The following is a 19,095-nucleotide window of genomic DNA, read 5'->3' as shown; positions in this document are numbered from 1 at the left end:
CGCACCCCGGTAACAGATGGCCCCGCCGCCTGCGGGGACCCGGGGGTCGCCCTCGGGACGCAGCCCCACGGCCCACCCCGCACCGGCGGCGGAAGTAGGAGCGGGACGGCCCGCGGCGGCGCGGAGCGGCTCCGCCCGGAAACCCGCGGCCCCGTGACTGCGCAGCGCTGAGCGGAGCCGCCACCGGCCCGGGCCCGGACCCGGTCGGCAATCGCCGCCGCGGCGACAGGTGGGTCCCGGCGGGAGGAGGGACCCGGCGTGTGCCCGGAGCAGCGCGGAGCCCTCTCGGACGGCGCTGGGTGTACGTGAAGCTCCGGGTGCGGCCGGTCCCTGGGAGTTACTGCCGCGGAACCGGCTCGCCGCGGGGGGGCAGATGCCCGAGGGCTCCGTGGGGGTCTCCTAGCAAGCCGAGGGAGCAGGGAGCGGCGGGACTCCGGGAGGGATCTGAGTGGCGGCCGTGGCTCCGTGCCCCGGCTCGCCCTGGTGCACGCTGTCGCTGACAGGATGAAGCTGCGGCAGGTTTCCGACTTCAGTGACTTCAGCCGAGGCCACAGGCTGCGGGAGTTGCTGTGCCGCGGAGAAGGGCCCAGCCACATCCAGTCCAGCCCCGACGGGCAGCACCTCCTGCTCCTGCAGAAGAGCCGGCCGCCCACCCTGCCGCGGGTGCTGGCCTTCCAGCGCCATAGCATCGCTGGAGCCGACCTGGAGAGGAGCTGGCAGCCGCCCCAGCCAGCCCTTGTGGGACTGCTCTTCCTTCAGAGCCCTGTGGTCCTGGGCTCCTGGGTACTGGCCGTGGTGTGGGAACATGGCCGGACCGAGGTTTGGCACTTTGTGGTGTCCGTGGGCTGGCAGCTGCTGCAGACACTGGAGCTCTGCCAGGGTGCCCGGGCACGAGTCGTGTCCGTGTGCAGCCAGGGAGCCAGCCTGGTGTGGTGTGAGGAGAGGCCGCCGCTGGGTGCTCACTCGGACATGAGCAAGTGTGCCTTCAGGTTCTGTGTCTGTGCCCGCGCTCTGGAGGTGGGGGAGCAAGGCGTGCGGCTGGGCACTGTGAGGATAGTCCTGCACAACAGCCCCGAGTACCAGGTCCTGGCCTCTCCCCAACACGTCTTCCTAGTGCCTGCTGCTGCTGGCTTCGCCACCACTTCCAAATTCCTCCTAATCTGGCAGCCAGAGAAGGCAGAGTTCACCATCACAGCCCCCTCTGCAGGCTTCATCCACAGCAAGGTGCTGCGCTCCAGCAGCGAGTCAGACTTCAGAAAGCTCCTGCTGGGTTCTGTGGGCCTTCTCTCAGGTTTTTCGCCTCTGGACATTCACACCGTCACTGTGTCCAACAGTGGGGGTCTGCTGCTGGTGAGCACAAAGGGTTCTGTGAATATTGTGGAGCCAGATGGGACACAGAGGCATATCTTTGACCTGGATGGCAGTCCCCTTGCCCAAGGGAGTCCTGTCCAGCTGAAGACCTTTGGCAGCATCCTGGCCTGTGTGCTGGCTGGAGTACTGTATCTTGTTGACCAGAACAGTGGAAGGCTAGTAGAAAAGGAAGTCCTGAGCATGAAAGAGGTGCATTTCCTGGAGTCCCAGGGAGAGGAGGACAATATCCAGCTCCTCAGTCAGACTGGCATCTACAGCTTTAGCTTTTCCAAACCTGAGGACAGTAGCAGGCCTGAGCCATGCCTGGTGGAGATGGTGTTTGAGGAGGCTTGCAGATATTACCAGAGGAGGAGCCTCAGCAGCTCCAAGCTGACAGTGGAGAAGTTGAAGAAAGGTGGTACATTCCAGGCTCCTGTGGTCCTCACTGCCATCCTGCAGCACAGCCTCCACCAGAAGCAGAAGCCAGCCCGAGGCCTACAAGACACTTATGCCAAGCTGTTGAGCACAATGAGCCTGGAGCTGCAGAGCTACATGAGCCTGGAGCTCCTCAAGACTTGTGTGGTGTGTGCCCCAGAGAGCGAGGTGGAAAGCTACTGCAAGGAGCTGGTGGAGCAGGAGGTCAGTCGTATTCTGCAGTCTGACATGGACAAGGACAACTTGGCCTATCTGAACTCTGTCTTTGCCTCCTTCCCCAAGGCTGCCTGGAAAGCCACAAGGAGCTGCCTCCAGCTGCAGCAGAATGGGGATGGCCTCTTGGTAGCCAGGGCCACCCCAGAGGTATGGAAGAAGGTCCTGTGTCAGCCGCAGCTGGAGGAGGTGGGTCAGAATGGGATGGTCCCACTCTTTGAGCTCATTTGCGCCTCTTTCCTGAGGTTCAAACCCAAGTGGTTGCCCAGCTTTGTGGAGCTGACCCAGCAGTATGTTAGCAGCTCTTGGTCATACAGCAGCAAAGAGGGCCCAGAGGGCCGGGTGCCTCTGTACAAGAGAGCACTGGGAGTGCTGGCCCGAAAGAGCAAACACAGCGAGGCAGATGACGAGATGGAGCTGGAACTGCTGCTCTGCAGCAAGAGGCCTAAGGCCGTGCTGCAAGCTCTGCACCTTCTCATCCGTCTGAAGCAGTGGCAGAGGGTGGTGGAGGTGGCAGAGAAGTTCTCCAAACTCAGCCCCTTGCTTAACAAGGAGATATTCATCACACTGCTGGCTGAGTTTGCCCAGCACCGGGAGCTGGACCCTTACCTGGACAGGCTCTGGCCACTGTGCCCCGCTGAGCTCACTGCCTCAGACATCCTCACCATGGTCCTGCAGCACCTTCCCCATTCCCAGGAGGACCCAGTGCCTTTCTCCAGTGAGGGGAACCAGCTGACTGTGGGCTTGCTTAAGCCACTGCTGCAAAGGGTTTTGCAGCGTCCCAGTGTCCAGGATGAGATGTACTCAGATGCCCTGCAGAGCACCACCTTCCCCCCTCCCACCCCACCCCGAGAGCACAAAATCCCCTCAAAAGCTATTGCTGATGATGTTCCTCAGCCATCCATGGCAAGGACTTCGTCCCCCTCGGCACTGCTACAGGATGACAGTCTATGAAGCAGGGAAGGACAATGTCATCCCAAGCCCTGGGTGCGCAAGGAAGGGAAATCCTGTGTTGGCAGTACGGAAGCCTGCTCCCTTCTGAAGCATCCCTGCAGCAGCATCTCAAAGAGCCTGTTGGGTGGCTGGGATTGGGGGATCTCCTCTGAGCCAGGGCAGGCTTTCTGGTTATTCCTAGCAAGTGCAATTGTGTGGGTGCCAGTGGAGGAGCAAATGCCAGGTGCATTTGCAGATGAGAACACTGACTACACTACAGGACTACAGAACTGCTCCCTGCCCAAAGCACTTTGTTTCTGGTTTGTTTGGCTCCTTTTTAGCTCCACTTCCACTTCCCTGATCCTCTAGTACTGGTGGTGGAGTGGTAGGCCAGGATACACAGTCTTTCCGCCCCATTCTCTCCTCAGTGAGTTGGATGGTACCTCTAAGCTCAGCCTGTGTGAAACAGGGCATGTTTCTTGCAGCTGGGTCACTGAGTCCTGCTGCTTTGGGCTCAGTCAGATGCTAAATGCCAGTGTGGCACAGCTCCATGGCACTGGGGGTCCCAGCACACATGCTGGCAGTTGCAGCACTCCACACTTTGTCTCACCACAATTCCTCTGGGATCAATCGTGTAGCTGTGACTGATTGCAGCTACTTAGCTGAAAAGAGCTGCCTAATTCCCTTATCTCTCTGTCCCAGACAGTACCCAAAGTCTCTTCTGAGCTGAGAAGCTTGCAGCAGCCTGTGTGAGCTTGGTGCTGGCCCTGCCTTTCCCTTTCCTTTGTGGAAGCTTAGATTATGCTGCAGGACACCCGAGCCCTCTGTTCCCATCTCCTCTACCTTTGCCCTTTGCATACAAAGGGGCTTTGTCAGGGTTGTCTGGCTCATATTGTGCCTCTGTTTGCAAAATCAATGTAACTTGAGAGCAGTTTGTGCAGGAAGATCCAGGTTCTAGCCTCTCTCAGGTGCCCGGTGCCTGGCTCCCTGCACCAGGAGGGAGACCCTGGCTATGGCTTTGCCTCTGCATTCTGGGCTGTGGTGTAAAGGAGGTGTCTGTTGCCTTGTTGGGCTGCGGGAAGTTCACCTACATTAATCCTCTTGAGAGTGGTCTTAAGTGTGGAAGACAGACTCCTTTTAAAAATAAAAGTTCCTAAAGCACTGCTGAGGTCGTGGTGGTGAATGTTCTGAGGGTACACACCCTCAGGAGGAGGGAAGTCTTGTTTTGCCTCTAGTGAAAAATGGCCAGGCTCATTTCTCTGGTGCTGCCCAGCATGGCTCACAACTGGGCTCAGAGAGCATGCCCAGATAGCCCATTCCCTCTGTGGTACTCAGCTGCTTAGCACTGTGAAGCCATGGAAGCAGGAGTCTGCACAGGCAGGCTGGAGCGTGTGTGCCACAGGGAAGAGCCATCCAGGCTGTGCATGGCTGTGGCTGGGCCCAGCAGAGAATTGAGGAAGGGGAGATTTTTTTCTCAAGAGCTGCAAATTGTTTATTTTTTAAGAAAACTAGCAACAGAGAACACCTGGCTGGCCCAGCAAAATCCTGCTGCCAGGCACAGTGTCAGAGCTGCTGTTGGAGAGATTATTATTTGGGAATCTACTGTAAAGATGTGGCAGAGTCTCCCCCAGAGAAGGGCTTGGCTGTGGAAAGTCCCTGTGGTGGAAAAAGGCCTGGCAAAGAGGAAGAGGAACTGCTGCAATGGTTCCCTAGAAACTGGCTCGTTATTGATGAGACCTTCCTTGGGGGGGATGGCCTTGTGTTGTGGCCATGGGAAACTGAGTTTCCCTCTCACTCTGGCAGCTGCCACACACATGAACGGAGGGAGCGTGGCCTGAAAGGAGAGCTGGTGGCATCCACTGTGCGCATTTTGTATTGAGCTGCCCTTGCCTCCTCTCCAGGCTGGAGTGTCAGCTGGCCTTGCCTGACACTGGTCTCACCCACCTCGCAGGGCTGCTCGGGAGGAGGATGATGGATGGACCTCAGCACTGCTTAGAGCCATGGCTCCAGGGATTGGAACACTGCCCTGGAGCTGCACTGAATGGGGAGCTGCTGAGAGCAAGCCCCACACCTTGGCAAAAGCTGTGCAGTCATTTGGGGAGGACATCTTCATTTCCAGGGCTGTGCTTGGGTGCAGGTAGCCACAGTGAATAAGGGTCAAGCTCCCTGCCTTCCAGCACTGGCTCTGCAGGGAAGCAGAGCAGGGAAGAAGCAATGCCCACAAAGCCAGCAAGCGGAAACTGAAGCCAGCAGCAGTCCTTTGTGAGCTGGCATCCCCGAGGCACAGCAAGGGGAGAGGAAGCAGGGAAAATGATGCAGTAGGGACAGCCTGAGGCTTGGGGGCAGAAGCCTCCGTGTATGGGCTCTAGACAAACAGGACGTAGTCAGAATTCTGGAGGCTGAGGGTCCAGGGAAGAGGAAAACAAGGCAGAACAGAGCTGAATGCTTTCCAAGGGGTTGCTGGATATCTCACTCCAAGAAGCAGGAAGGGTGGGAAGCCCTGGGGGAAGCAGGGGCCAAACCAATGTGAAGGACAGATTCAGCTGACTGACAGGCAAGCACAGGGCGCTCTCTGCAGTCAGACTGCTGGGGGAGACAGCAGGAGGTAAGACCCATGCAGCTTCAGATAAAGCCCGAAGCAGAAACTAGCAATTAGATCTGAAGGCAAGTGGAAAAAGCAGTCAGAAGAGATGCACGTAGTGGAGGGGGAGCGGCCTGGCCCTCTCGTTCTGCTCCAAAGAAACTTGGACTTTGCAACAGAGGAAATGAGTCAAGCTGCTCACGTATATCCCCTGTGCCTGACACGGCTTTCGGGATGGTCCCTGCACTTGCACCAGGGAGCAGCACAAAGCAATGCCTGGACTCACCCCAAGGCTCTACTAGACCAGGTTGCCCTTGGTTTATCTGTGCATGCAGCTCTTTCTGTGCAGAGCATGGGGTGTGCAGGGGTGGCCACAGAAAATATCCATGCCACCATATCTTGCTGAGGGAAGGAGGTGTGGGCTGCAGGCACCCCATAAACTCACTGGAAATCCACAGATGATACATACTAGGGTATGTATGCCAGAGGGAAGAGCTCATGTGCTGGGGACAGCTTGGGGTAACACTTCATGGACAGGACACTTCATGTAGCTTGTCCCAGGGAGGGACCTGGCACTCACCCAGTCAGAGGTGCAAATGGCTGCCCAGTGAGGGGAACATCACTCAGTCTTAGTGACACTGAGCAGTGATCCTGTATCAACCCATAGGCTGACTGTGGGCAAAGCACACTTGGGAACACCAGAAAGAGCCCGCTGGTCCCAGGCACAGCCCCAGCTTGTGCCAGCAGTGGGGAGCCCTTCAGCCCCTAGCCCTGTGTACTTCCATCACTGCTAGACCAGAGGAGCACAGTCACATCCCACACTGCACACAAACACACCATTTATTGTTTGACACCAAAAATTACAGCCTTGGAAAGAGGTAGGCTCCCTGCAAAAATAAATAATCACATTTTTCAAGTGAGGGGGTCTGTCCATTTCCTCCTCCATCTGTGGGTGATGGGAGTTAATGCCTTGTAGAAGGCCTGGGGATTTTGTAGGAGTAGAATGTTGGTGGCCTGCAAAACCAAGGTCACGTATGTCACTCCCAGCCAGAGAGGGGATCAAGGGACAGCTTTGGATGCACTGGGATGGTTAAATATCATCCCACCCAGCCCCACAGGAAATAGGGTATGGAGACAGCTTTCCCCAAACCCACCAGCTTGGGAGACAGACCAGCAGCACCTCCAGACTTAGGAGTGTGGGAAGATGATAGGGGACACCACAACTGCATGCACACACCTTGGTCTGCACTCACCTTGGTCCCCACCCCACTCCCTCTGTCCCCTGATGCCCCTGTGTTACAGGGGGGCCACTCCCCACCCCACACAGCGACCTGGCAGTGTAAGTAGCTTACATCTCAGAGTCTTCATTCCTAGAGGGGAGAAAAATGAGGGGACAGTGTTAGTGGGGCAAGAAGATGCCTTGTGGGAGAGCACATGGGCTTCAGGGTGCTGTGGTCCCCTCCACCCTGGCTGCCTGATCTGAAGAGAGCATGGGCTCTTACAGGTCCCAGAGCATCAGTGCTCCTTCCCCAGGCAGGCAGAGCAGGGCCCCACACTCAGTGGCTCAGCAGCACCCAGATCAATCCCTATACCTCAATTTCAGCTCCATGAGGTTCCTGGACAGCTGAGCCCATGGCTCCAGCTAGCTCAGAGGAGGTGGGGAACCCCCAGCACAACAGCTGCACCACAGGGCCACAATGGAGGTAGAAATCCAACTAGAAACTGCTCACTACCCTCAGGGGTCAGTGCCTGTCCTGGTGATGGAGGTGCCGGGCAGCCCCAGGACACCAGTGGCCACAGGCATGTGAACAAGCACTGCACCCTCGTGGCATGCCACCAACCATGCAGTACACTGCATTCTGCCCAGCATCCAGCTGTGCTCCCATGCCAGTGCTCCAGCACAAAAATGGTGCAAAACAGAGCAAGTCAGGGGGTGCACTTGAGCCAGGCTGGGGCTGCAGCCCTGCCAGGCTCCTTCCTCCAAAGTGGATGCACCTTTGTCCACCCAAATGGGAGGTTGAGAGCAGGTAGAGAAAAACTCCAGAACATGCCCATCTTCAGAGGCTGAAGCCACCTCTCAGGTTCTCCCCAGCCCACATTACTTTGGCTTGAGCCCCATAGGCTGCCACAGGACATGAAGGGACATGTGGCAGGGGGACCCCAGACGCAGTGTAATCACAGGGGGTGGGGCTGCTCCTCACCTATACACATCAGCAATATCCATGCGGCGGTAAAACTTGGCAAGTCTGACAGCCAGGACGATGCTGGGAAGCAGGAACAAGGTGCACCAGCCCAGGCTGAACCAGAAGGCATTCTGCATAGGGTGGAGGAAGAGCCATTAGGTCCAGAGAGCAAGTGGGAGCATCTCTTCTGCTCCCAGCACTCCCCAGTAACCACTCACTGCTTCTCAGAGCCCAGCCTTTCCTCTTAGCCACAGCAGTTTGCTGAGCAGAAGCTGAGCACTGTTCCTTGTGCATCCCTGATCCTTCCCTGCATCCCTCATCCTGTGCATGAGGACGACAAGAGGACTTCACTGCCACCCCACACATGTGTCACTCTACACACCACTGCTCCACTCACCACAGAGTCCATGATATAGTCACAGCCAATGGCCTCCACATTATCCAAGGACTGAGCTATGGGCTTGCAACGTGCCACATCTTCTGTCACCTGGGGACATGGTGGGCACAGCATATGTCAGCATCCACCAAGCCTTGGAGCTCATTCTTCCTTTCTCTCCACCTCACTACAGAAGGCTCAGCTTACCCTGCTCTTGGCCCATGAAATGTAGGTTTCAAAGAAATCCAACAGCTGCTCCAGGAAGGCCCATGTCTCCTGAAGGGGCAAGCACAGAGTGATGTTGCCCCACCATCCCCCTCCATGCCCCATATCCCCTCCATGTCAGGGTCAGGGCTCTCAGACCACCTCAGCCCAGCAGCAATAGGGCTGAATGCTTCACCCCGCCCACATCCCTTGCCAGGGATGCCATAAGCGAAGGGGGCACCCAGGGGTGCAGGACAAACAGCCAGACAAGGTTTGGCTTCCCTGTATAGAGGGAGGTCTTGGTGAGGGGGTCTGCTCTGTGTGACCTGGCAGCAGGGCAAGGCAAGCTCACATTCTTGATGATGTTTGGTGTCTCCCTCTCCAGGAACTCCTGGGTTTTGCTGGCTTTGTCCAGCGCAGCTGTTGTCTGTCCCTGAGGTGAAAGGTGCTGTCAGCAGTGTGGTCTAAGTGGGGTCTCTGCACTTCACCAACCCTGCACAGCAGCTATCCCTGGGGCACAGCCTCTCAGAGCTGTGGTGCTCCCAGCAGTCACACGCTGGTAGTGCCAAGTACCCCAGGCAGAGGGAGCCTGCACCCGGCAGGGTCCATGGCCTCTCTCCCTCTACCCTATGAACAGCCTCTGCAGCACACGAAGAGTCCCACAGCAGCCCCTCAGACTGCAAGTTAGTCCCACCACCTCCACTGCAGGACTTCGAGGGTGCTTTGCAGGGTGCCTGGGAGTGGCATGCACTCCCCTGATGCAGCTTACCTCTAGCTGGGCAGCCCCACGCTGCACTGCGTGGATGTTCTCCTTCAGACTTTGCTGGGGACAGAGGGAAGGGGGGTCAGAGGTGCAGACTCTATAGCTCACATAAGACCCTGCCAGCAGGCTCTGAGTTCTAGGGAAGCCCAACCCAGCATCCCCAGGACATCCCCCAGCACTGCTCACCAGTGGCCCAGAGAAGCTCGCCTGCATCTCCTTTTCCAGCTCCCTCAGTTTGCGAGCACTATCTTCCAGGGCCACCTTCTCATCCGCGCCCTGGAAGAGCCACAGTCAGCAGTGCCCAGCTCTGTGCCTCCCCACAGCCAGCTGATGGGCCAGGCTGGGGAAAAGAGCTGGGTGAGAGTAAAGGGCCTCCCTCCAACACTCAGGCAGGCACAGAAGAGCCCTGCAACCAGTGTCTTTGGGACAGGGTGGCTATGGCCCTGGAATGTCATAGTCTCTCACCACTTTTTCTGCCAGCTGCTCCAACTCGGCAGCCAGATCCAGGAGGCTTCCCTGGGTCATATTCTGGTCCAGCTGGAAAAGGCAGAGACAGCTATGAGAATGAAAAATGGGGTTCATGAGGGGAGCTATACCCCTTCTTTGTGGGGCAGAGTGGAGCCAGGGCCTTCTGGGCAGAGGATGTGCCTAGTTACCCTAACGGGTTACACAGATGGCAGAGGACTCCCACAGCAGCAAAGGAGACAGCAGTAGACCTCCCCAACCTATATCCAAGCCCCCCAATCCCAAGACCAGGCTATACCCAGCACACCTGCTCCAGGGTGAGGGTGAAGTTGGGGGGCTGTCCGGCCCGGCTGGCATTCAGCAGCAGGTCTTTCTGGCTCTGGCTGAGCAGGAAGATGGGGCTTAGGGTGATGTTCATCTTCTCAAAATCTGTGGAGATGTTTCCTGTGTACTGCCAGAGCAAAGGGGACCATGATGAGACATGTGCCGGCACCTCGCTGTCCCCTCAGCTTTTGGTCTGGATCCCTGTCCTCAAGATCCTGGCACCCCCATGCTCACCTGGCTGATATTCAAGAGCTCATCCAGGGACATGCTCTGGTCCAAGTGCAGAGTTTGCCACAGGGAAGCATCTTGCTGGCACTGCCTGCAGGATGGGGGAATAGGGTTGAAAACAGGGCAGGTGAGGGCCACACCCTCCCAGGAACATGTCCTCACCTGTGCAGGTAGATTGCCCCTTGCTCCTTCCCTGCAATCAGTGCCTACCCACAGCCTGGGAAGGTAGGGCAAGCTGTCCTGCTCCTGGAGAGCATCTGAGGGCATTGAGCAGCTCTACCCCCACCAAAGGCACAGTGTCAGGGCTGGGACCCACCTGTATATCTCTGAGAAGTTTGCCGTGTCACCCTTCAGGCCCAGCAGCTCTGAGAGATTGAAGTTTGGGATCACACCAGGGGTGTCCAGGAGCTAAGAGCAAGGAAAGAGATGGAGAAACTAGACACAGTACAGAGCAGGACACCTTGGTAGAACATCCTAAATGGCTAGTGCTGCCTCTGCTCCACCAGCAGCCCTCATTTAGGAAGCAGTATCTCCAGGCAGGGCTGTTTCCCCACAGCGAGCTTACCTGGAAGAGCTGCTGGTTGTGCCAGGACTCACAGAAGAGCATGTAAATGTTCCCCCCCAGCACGAAGATGATCATCACCAGCAGCATGAGCAGCCAGAAGAAGATGAAACTGAAGCCAACCCCTCTGCCGGGACAGAAATGTCATCAGCACCAGCAGCCCTGTGGCCCAGCACTGATGCTGACATTGCCTCCAGCTTGCAGAGCCCAGGGGTTACACACTCCTCATCCCCACAGTTGTGGGAACACCACCCTTCCCACAAACTTGTCTCTGCTCTGCCTTCAGACCCCAGAGCATGACCGGGCTCTACCCTGGAGCTTGGATTCCAGAATAGCTTCCCACAGCTTTGCAAGCCAGCCCTCCCCCGCAGAGCTGCAGGACCCACGCATACACTGCCAGCCCTCGCCATCGAGGGGCAAACGGGCTCCCCTCGAATGCCTCTCACCAGCATCACATTTGGCCTTCAATTTACCACCTGCACAGGGAGTTGCCATGGGGCAGGCCATTAAGCTGCAGTAACACAATGATTTAGAAGCTTGAGCATTCCCAGGCCAGCCCTGCCCACCCATCCCACCGCTCCCACACATGTCCTTGGCAGCCAGTTGAGCCTCACGCCATGAAGAAGTTCCCGCCAGCATCGGAGAGGCTGCTGCGCTGTGTGGGCAGCACACCTTCCTTCAGCCCCAGGGGCCCCAGCAGCAGCCCTAAAACATTGCAGAGGACCACCAGCAGCACTGTGCAGCACAGAAGGGCACACACAATCAGCCTGGGGAAGACAAAGGGCAGGAGTCAGATAGCAGAGCCTGGGACCCTGAGCAGCACCCTACAGCCCACAGCTGCCTTCATGGGGAGGAAAAAAGGTCCCAGCCACCACAGCAGGGAGGGGGCATGTGTGTCTGCAAGGCACAGCTCTGACCACCTTATACCCACAACTCCACCACCCAGCAAGCCCCCACCTCCAGCAACTGGAGGAGCAGGAGCCTTAAAACTCTCCAGACAATGTAGCCAGGACCAGCAGCCTCTCACTCACCTGAGCCCATCCCAGGCAATGACTGGCTCCCTGTACTCCTCCAGCACTGATGTGGCATCATTCACAAAGGCCTCAACTTTCTCCTCCACATTCAGGAGCGGCAACTCTTTCTGCAAGCTTCTGATCTCCTGCCCGATGAGGCCCAGGTGGTCCTGGCTCTCTGCAAGGAATGGGGACACGCTGACATTGTGAGCTGCCACCCAGGCAGCAGGGACTCAGAAATTACAGGAAAGGGGTAGTCCTGGCCAAGGATGACATTGGCATGATGGCACCTGGGGACAGCCAGGGCTGCAGGGAAGGCCTCCAGGAAAGATTGGCTTGAGAAGGGAGGAGGGAACCCTAGAAGAGGGAGAAGTCAGCACACAAAGCCCTGCTTACTTGCCACCACTTCCTGGGACTGCTCTTGCACCTTGTCAGGGATCATCTCCAGTGTTCTGTTAACCTGCATCCAGGGGAGCACAGCATGAAACTCACATCCCTGCCTACAATCCAGGGCTGAGCAGAACATCCCCTTGTCCCCAGATTCTAGTAGCCAGGCTCCCCACAGCACCCAGGCCACCCTACAGGGTGCAGGGATGGTTGGGACGGCAAGCAGACCTCTGGCCAGCCCCTCCATGTCACACACTGAACTCCTGACAGAGCTCTTCCCACACCATTCCCCATGAGCACAGCCCCAGCAGTTGCAGGAGCACCCAGCTTTGTGCCTGGGTGAAGGGAACACCCCTTACCTCCTCTAAATCAGTCCCTATGTTTGAGTCAGAGACCTCACGCAGGGCCTCCAGCTGCTGCTCCACACCTGGGATCTGCAGGGAAGAGCCTGGGGTGAGGGAGCTGTGGGGGTTGGGCCAGGTACTGCTGGGGCCCCCCGCCTGCACCTTGTCCCTCCTCACCGTGCTGAAGTTGGCAGTGAAGGTGAGCCCATCCAGGGACACATGGCTGCAGGGGAGGCCACAGTTCTGCAGGGTGTGGTTGAGCTTGTCCTGCAGGCTGATCAACCGCTGGCTGTAGTTGCCCTGCAGCTTCTCGAGGTCTGAGCGACTGACGGTAATGTTGCCAAAGGTGTCCTTCAGTGTCTCCATCCCTGGGGAGACAGTGGGGACCTCAGGGCCTCATCCTGCCAGTGGGGCAGGGACTCGTTCTCACCCAGCTGAACCTCGGGAACCCACGAAAAAATGCAACATAGGGGTGGCCTCAAAGTCATGGCACTTGCCCCAGCGTGTGGTTGGGAGGCCAAAGGGATCCACCTCCAAGGGAGCCTTACCCAAACATGCACCTACCCCCCATCTCTTGGTTCCAGCATCCCCCTGAGTCCCTTGCCAGAGTCCCAGGGATGGGGCCAGTACCTTGCAAAAGGTTCTGGAGAGATCCCAGAGCCCCGTCCATGCTGCTCCTGATGCGTGAGGTGATCATAGCGCCCAGGTTGGGCCCAATGTCTGCAGAGATGGGAGACGTGATGTTAGTGACAGGATCCCTGCAAGGTCCTGGGGCTTGCAGGAAAGCTGGTGAAAACACTGACACCACCAGCACCCCTCCCTCACCCACCCTCCAGGTGGGGGACAATGGGGATCTCCCCACCCTCGCACCACCTGCATCACCCTTCCCAGAGAGGAGCCTGAATGAAGAAAAGCAGCAACTGGGGCAGAGCTGGAGCTTGGAAGAGCCTCCAGACCCAGTCCCTTTAGACATTCCCATAACAACCAGCCCAGTGGCCCCCAGGGTCAGCAACCATCCACAGGGCAGAAAGGTAAACCCACACCACACCCCACTGCCCAAGAACCCCCAGCCCTGGAGCAGCTTGCCACAGAACCATGGGGATGCTCCAGCCCCTCCCATCGCACACGCTCACCCTGGAGGCTGTGGTTGGCGTAGTCCAGTGGGACATCGCTCCTGCTGATGATAAAATCGACTTGCTGTAGGGACAGACATGTGGTGTCAGTGAGGGTGGGGACCTTTCTCTGCTGCCAGCCCCTCTGTTGCCCTTCCCCAAGGGGCTATTTGGGCTGCTCCTCCTGCCTGGCCCCTTGCCCCCAAGACGTGGCAGGGGGACAATGCGTGCCTGGGGGATGGAGGCTACGTAGGTGTGGACGTCATGCAGAGTGCTGTTCACATTGGGGAAGGTGCTCTTCACAGCCTGGGAGAAGCGGGCATTGCTGATGAGGGCACAGACACCACCAGCCCTGCAAGGGAAGGGTGGCAGGGTCAGCATATGGGGAGTTCAGTCCCAGTACTCTCCAAATCCACGCACACAGACCCCAGAGCACACTAGTGAGTGTGCACACTTGCTGGAGCATCCCAGCAAGTGCCCTGCACTGAGGGACCAGAGAGGAGGGATACAGGAAACTGAGGCACGGGGGAGCCCGGTACACCTTGGGGAAGCTGTCGGGAAAGGTCTGCACGGTGCCAATGCGCAGCCCCCCGGGGCCAGCTTCCCACAGCCGGCCTTCCTCTCCTTTGTCCCGCCGTGACGGGATCTACTCGTGAACAATGGCAGCTTCCTGGCACGGCCGCCGAGCGCCGGCATTTCCAGCCACCCCCGGGTTCCATCCGGAGCCTCCCGGCCGCGCACTCACAGGAGGAAAGCGGAGAGCAGCAGGACAGAGGTCCAGAGCGCCCGGCGCCGGCAGCCCATCCGCCGGCCCTGCTTCTGGTACATGCGGCCCCCGCAGCGCCCGCAGCAGCGGTAGCAGCAGAAGCAGCATCCCACCAGCGGCACGAGGATGATGAGCAGGATTCCAATGGCCGTGCAGACGAGGAAACCCAGTTCATAGAGCAACAGCTGGGATAGGAAGAATGAGAGGCAGCATAACGCTGAGCCCTGAAGGCTCCTCAGCTCTGCACACCCTGTCCAGACCCAAACAGACAAAATGGGTCCCCCCAGGGAGCAGAACATCTCCCCTTGCTGCAGCCCAGCATCCAGGGCTCAGCCTCAGAGCAGCACCCACCAGCATCCCCCAGTACATGGTGGTCTGGGGCTGTCAGCTCCCCACCCCAGCTGCCTGCTCACCTCGTGGATGTCCTCCCAGCTGGACTCAGTCTGGGATTGCCCAAAATTAATCGTATCTGGGAGATAAGAAGCACAGAGGGCTGTGAGCAGGTGCTGGGCCCTATGGGGCTCTCCAAGAGGGCCCCAGACCCTGCTCACCCCAGAGAGGCACTCTCAGCCTGAGGCATCACCTGCATCTCAGACCAGCTCAGAGTATGGCATTTTTCTCCCTTGCAGCTGCCCTCCCCAGCCATCACATCATGCAGCATTTTTGCACACAGGAAAAGTGCTGCCAGCCCCAAGGCTCCCAGGGCTCCACAGAAGAAGGGGTTCCTCACCACAGTGGGCATAAGGGACACCACCCATGGGGCTGCCCTGCTGCAGCCCAGCCTCACCCAGATACCCAAGGGCACTGCCAGTGAGGAATGAGTACTGGGGCAAAGGCCCACTGCCACACTGCCTCTTTCATTCCCAGGGTTCTCCCTGCCTGTGCCCCATGCCCTCAATACAAGCCTTAATAGCACTTGGGGCACATATACCCTGGTGTCTATGTGACACAAGTCCACAAAGCCATGTGTGCCAGCCACACCTCTGCTAGCACATTGATGGTGAGCAAGGGTTGAAGCCACTGAAGGAGGAAATACAAGTGGCAGCAGCCAGAGTGGCATTTCCCTCCAGGTGGGAAGCACTTGCCCCATGAATATCGAGCAGCTGCAGGGCCCTGGTATCACCTGTGCAAACCTACAGCTGCTTCAGGACAGAGCTGTGACAGCAACAGGAGCACGGACAAGTGCTGGCAAGCAGGGCAGTGCACAGGGAGAGCCCACAGTGTTGCCACTGGCACTGGGACACACTGCTCTTGGTGGTCAGCAAGCACAGGGGGCTGCAAGGCAGGCAAAGACCCTGCAGGCAGAGTGGGTTTGCTCTGCACACTTTGGGGGCCTAGGATTAAGGTACCTGGAGGGAGAATGGGAAAGGAGTCTGCAAGGTGGCACTACCACTAACACCTGTCCTGAGGCCCAGCTAAGATAGCCCCACAGTTGTTATGGGACATGAGCAGGACACAGCTGGCAATCCTTGGGATCCCACTCCTGATTACCCCAGCCATATCCCTCCTTAGCCAGTATCCCAGTGTTTAAATGCTGGATGGACAGTCAGCACTGGAGGAGGGCTCATGTTTAACGGGGACCCAAGCATTCCCCCAGCACTGCCAGCCCCCCGCCGCCATGCACCCACCTATGGGCAGGGGGTTGGGCTGCACCAGCCGCAGGAAGCCGTGTGCCATTGTCACCAGCCCCGGCGTGCTGCTCCCCGGCGCCTCGGGGCCAGGGCCGTACGTGGGCTTCGAGATGTTCCCCAGCTCCATCGCAGCAGCTCCTGTGGACACCTGGGCACCGGGAGGAGCTGTCGGTGTCGTCGGGGCACGGGACCACCCAGCCTGCCCTGCCTCCGACAAGGAAATGCAGAGAGAAAAAATCAAGCACCTGCCCGGTCCTGCCCGGAAGAAAAGAGCTGCGGGAGAGCACCGAGGAAAGATGGGGAGTCCTGTGAGCAGTGTGGTGGGTGGGAAACCAGGCAGGAGGTGCCCACGAGGGACCGGGGGGCTGTGAGGGATGAAGCGGATTCAGAGCACTCACCCTGTCCTCTGACACCTCTCTGCGCCCACAGCTGCGGCAGGGTCCGGCCGCACCGTGCCAGTGCCCAGGTCTGTGGTTTGTTTAAGTTTCAGCGATGACTGCTGAGAAGCTGTTTGCCGGGGCAGGAGGCGATGCCGGGATCGCCCCACCCTGCCCCTTACGGCTCTTGGCACCCGGCCACCTCGGGCCGCCTCCGGGGCAGGGTCACCAGCGACCTGTCCCGACTCAGGCATCGGGAAGAGTCCCTCTCCTCGCCCTCCGCTAAGCTTCCCTGCCCGTGCTGGTTTCCTTCTGCCCCAGCCCAGGAGCTGGGTGGCCCGGGGTGATCCCGAGGGCAGCCGTCCCGCCCGCTCTGCCCCACACCATCTGCATCCCTTCGGGATGGGGCGCGTTGAGCCGTTTACAATTTCAACACAAACCAGCTGTAGCCACAGAAGCAGGTTTTTCATCTAAAAACCTTCCGAAATGGGGCACTGCGGCAAACCCAGCATTTTTCACACGCGTCCCCGTCCCCCCAAGCGAGGAACAGCCTCCCGGCCCCCACAGACAGCATTTTTTCTCCAAGGCTGGGCGCCCTCTCGGCTCCATCCCCGCTCCCCGCAGAGCTTTCCCACGCCGCGTGGCTCCATCCCCCGCCCCGCCGCCGGAGCTCCGGGAGCCGCAACCGGGGGCAGGAGCGGGGAGGGGCCGGGGGTCGCTCCCGGTTGTGCCGCGGACGCACCCGGTGGACGCGGGGCAGCTGCCCCGGGGGTCACGTCCCGGCGGGCGGAGCTCCCCAGCTCGGCACGGCTCCGCACCGAGCCCGCGGCGCGGGCGGCCCCGGGAGGTGCGGGAAGGGCCGGACAGAGCCGCCCCTTCCGCCCCGGCCCGCCGGGATCTACCCGGGTCGTGCGGCCGCGCCGGCCCCCTCCTCTGCCGAGGGAGAGCCCTCTGCTCCACCCCTCCCCGCTGCACCCTGGCAGTCCCCCTCCACCCGGGGATCACCCCTGCTCCTTGCCCCGGCCCACCCTGGCATCCTGCATCTCCCCCAGAGACCCCGGCCCCTGCCCTGTCCCGCATGGGAGAGCCTGTCGCCCACAGACCCTCTGCCTGGGGATGCTCCCTCCTTTTCTAACAGAACCAGCACTCGCCCCTCACTGCCAGAGCCATCGCTGGCCCCTCCAGAAGCCCACCCTGCCATAGCACCCTTGCCGGCAGCCCACCCCTGCTGCCCACCTTGCCCCTGTGCCAGCCCACAACTGTGCCCTTCTGCCCTGGAGTAGCTGGAGCCCCCAGCATGGTCCTTGGCCCTTGCCCTGTGTCCCTGCATGGGACACCACAGGCTTTTGGACAGGGACCAGCAGGGACTCTGGGTGAGCTGTACCTGAATGCCCTTTGCATGGTGAGCTCCCTGGCCCCTCTAGCACCCACACCCATGGCTTGCTCATTGCCACCTGCAGTTACTGCTTAACTTTCCTTGGCACAAGCAGGCATCACTGCCCTCCGTGACCTTAGCTGAAAGTAGCACAGGGAGGACAGCCCTGCTTCGGGTTTTCTTCCTGGTCTGGCCCAGAGTGTCATGTGGGACCCTGTGGCACAGCACTGGCACTGGGACAGGGCAACAGAGGACACAGATTCATCCCAATAAAAAAGGAGGGGGGAAAAAAAAGCAAGTAGTGATTTTCTCCCAGCACTGGAACTGATGTGGGGAGGGAGGTTTGGGGGCTTCAAGGTATCCTTGGGCATTCCAGGTCAGACCTCAACCCCTAAGTGTGGGGGCCTTGGGGCCCTCCAGCAGCTCCCAGGTGCATGTGCAGGATCCAGCCAGGCATATGCAGGATCCGTCACAGATGGCAGGATCTGCTCCTGCAGGCCATTGATCCCTTCCTGCCCAGGGCATCCCACTGAGCCTGCCAGAGCTCAGGGCATGCCAGAAACAAGGGTATTGATGCCTCAGCTCTGGGTGCCACACCATGGGCTCACCTGGGCCAACCTGCCCTCACCTGCCCAGCTGCCCTCCCCAGCCATCACATCATGCAGCATTTTTCCATACAGGAAAAGTGCTGCCAGCCCCAAGGCTCTCAGGGGTCCACAGAACAAGGGGGTAAGCACCTGTACCCTGTAGCACCCCCAACTTCAGCCCTATCAGGGGAAAGGATAGCCTGGTGACACCCCTCACTGCAGATGTCAACCCAACCCCTGCCGCTTCTCTGAAGATACAGGCTCATCCTGCTCTCACCCTCTGCTGCATCATCCCTGTTTTACAAGCATGGTTTTCCCTAATATCCCAAATAATGCTGGCACAGGGCACCTCAGGTTCTGGAAGGAGATTGGCATAGTCCCCAAGGAGGCTGGCCCTCTATTGGTCCCATCCTTCCTTTGCTTCCCCCCAGGACATCTCCATGGTGCTCAGCTGCTCCTGCCCTCTTCCCAGGCAGGATTACACTGACCCCACTGCTCCCCAGGGAATGTGCCCATCACCTTGGTGTCCGGGCAGGCTCGAGCTGCTGTTTCACTCTGGCTTGGGGACTGGGCCATTTCTCAGCAACTGAACTGCCTGTACTTTACCCTTGCTGGGATTTCTGCTTTCCACGGCATGGCAGGGAGCCAGCAGGCAGAGGCAGCCCAGCATCATCCAGGGAGCACAGTGAGCCCTGTGCCCACACCCCTACCAGGACATCAGGGACATGAGGGGACCCCTGTCTGCCTTGCCCGCATCAGCCTGGCTCCATGCTCAGATATAAGTGATCAGGACAGCTTCAAACCGAAAAGTCATTTTATTGGTACCATACATGACTCATAAATGGCACGAACTATGGAGGGAAGGAATAAAAAAAAAAAGAAAAAA

The 19,095-nt window shown here is 58.8% G+C and overlaps 2 protein-coding genes across 2 annotated transcripts; one reads left to right on the top strand and one right to left on the bottom strand.

Moving 5' to 3' along the window:
* The first annotated feature begins 89 nt into the window (after window positions 1-89).
* On the top strand, window positions 90-4,115 carry HPS6 (HPS6 biogenesis of lysosomal organelles complex 2 subunit 3). Its single transcript, XM_058841254.1, has 2 exons — window positions 90-229; window positions 504-4,115. Exon 2 carries the CDS (start codon window positions 505-507, stop codon window positions 2,950-2,952), a length of 2,448 nt encoding a protein of 815 aa, XP_058697237.1. The 5' UTR covers window positions 90-229; window position 504; the 3' UTR covers window positions 2,953-4,115.
* A 1,764-nt stretch (window positions 4,116-5,879) lies between these two features.
* LOC131580247 (prominin-1-A-like) lies at window positions 5,880-19,040 on the bottom strand. Its single transcript, XM_058841255.1, has 24 exons — window positions 16,990-19,040; window positions 16,269-16,338; window positions 15,868-16,078; window positions 14,219-14,489; window positions 13,705-13,825; window positions 13,495-13,558; window positions 12,992-13,081; window positions 12,539-12,729; window positions 12,377-12,451; window positions 12,027-12,090; window positions 11,649-11,808; window positions 11,232-11,384; window positions 10,621-10,744; window positions 10,372-10,463; window positions 10,062-10,146; window positions 9,811-9,954; window positions 9,504-9,575; window positions 9,225-9,314; window positions 9,045-9,098; window positions 8,628-8,708; window positions 8,279-8,347; window positions 8,093-8,182; window positions 7,714-7,826; window positions 5,880-6,882 (listed from the first exon to the last, which is right to left on the bottom strand). Exons 1-24 carry the CDS (start codon window positions 17,325-17,327, stop codon window positions 6,861-6,863), a joined length of 2,844 nt encoding a protein of 947 aa, XP_058697238.1. The 5' UTR covers window positions 17,328-19,040; the 3' UTR covers window positions 5,880-6,860.
* Between the last annotated feature and the right edge of the window lie 55 nt (window positions 19,041-19,095).

Source organism: Poecile atricapillus, chromosome 6, assembly GCF_030490865.1.
Source record: "Poecile atricapillus isolate bPoeAtr1 chromosome 6, bPoeAtr1.hap1, whole genome shotgun sequence".
Classification (NCBI taxonomy): domain Eukaryota; kingdom Metazoa; phylum Chordata; class Aves; order Passeriformes; family Paridae; genus Poecile; species Poecile atricapillus.
Note: the sequence above shows the minus strand (reverse complement) of the source record. Positions and strands in the feature narration are given on the sequence as shown.

Coding starts and splice junctions, on each gene's coding strand:
- HPS6 (XM_058841254.1), top strand. CDS start 505: ATGAAGCTGCGGCAGGTTTCCGACTTCAGTGACTTCAGCCGAGGCCAC.
- LOC131580247 (XM_058841255.1), bottom strand. CDS start 17,327: ATGCGGGACAGGGCAGGGGCCGGGGTCTCTGGGGGAGATGCAGGATGC. Junction 8,348..8,627: donor CACCAAACATCATCAAGAAT/GTGAGCTTGCCT, acceptor TTGCCCCTTCAG/GAGACATGGGCCTTCCTGGA. Junction 6,883..7,713: donor GATATTGCTGATGTGTATAG/GTGAGGAGCAGC, acceptor TCTCCCCTCTAG/GAATGAAGACTCTGAGATGT.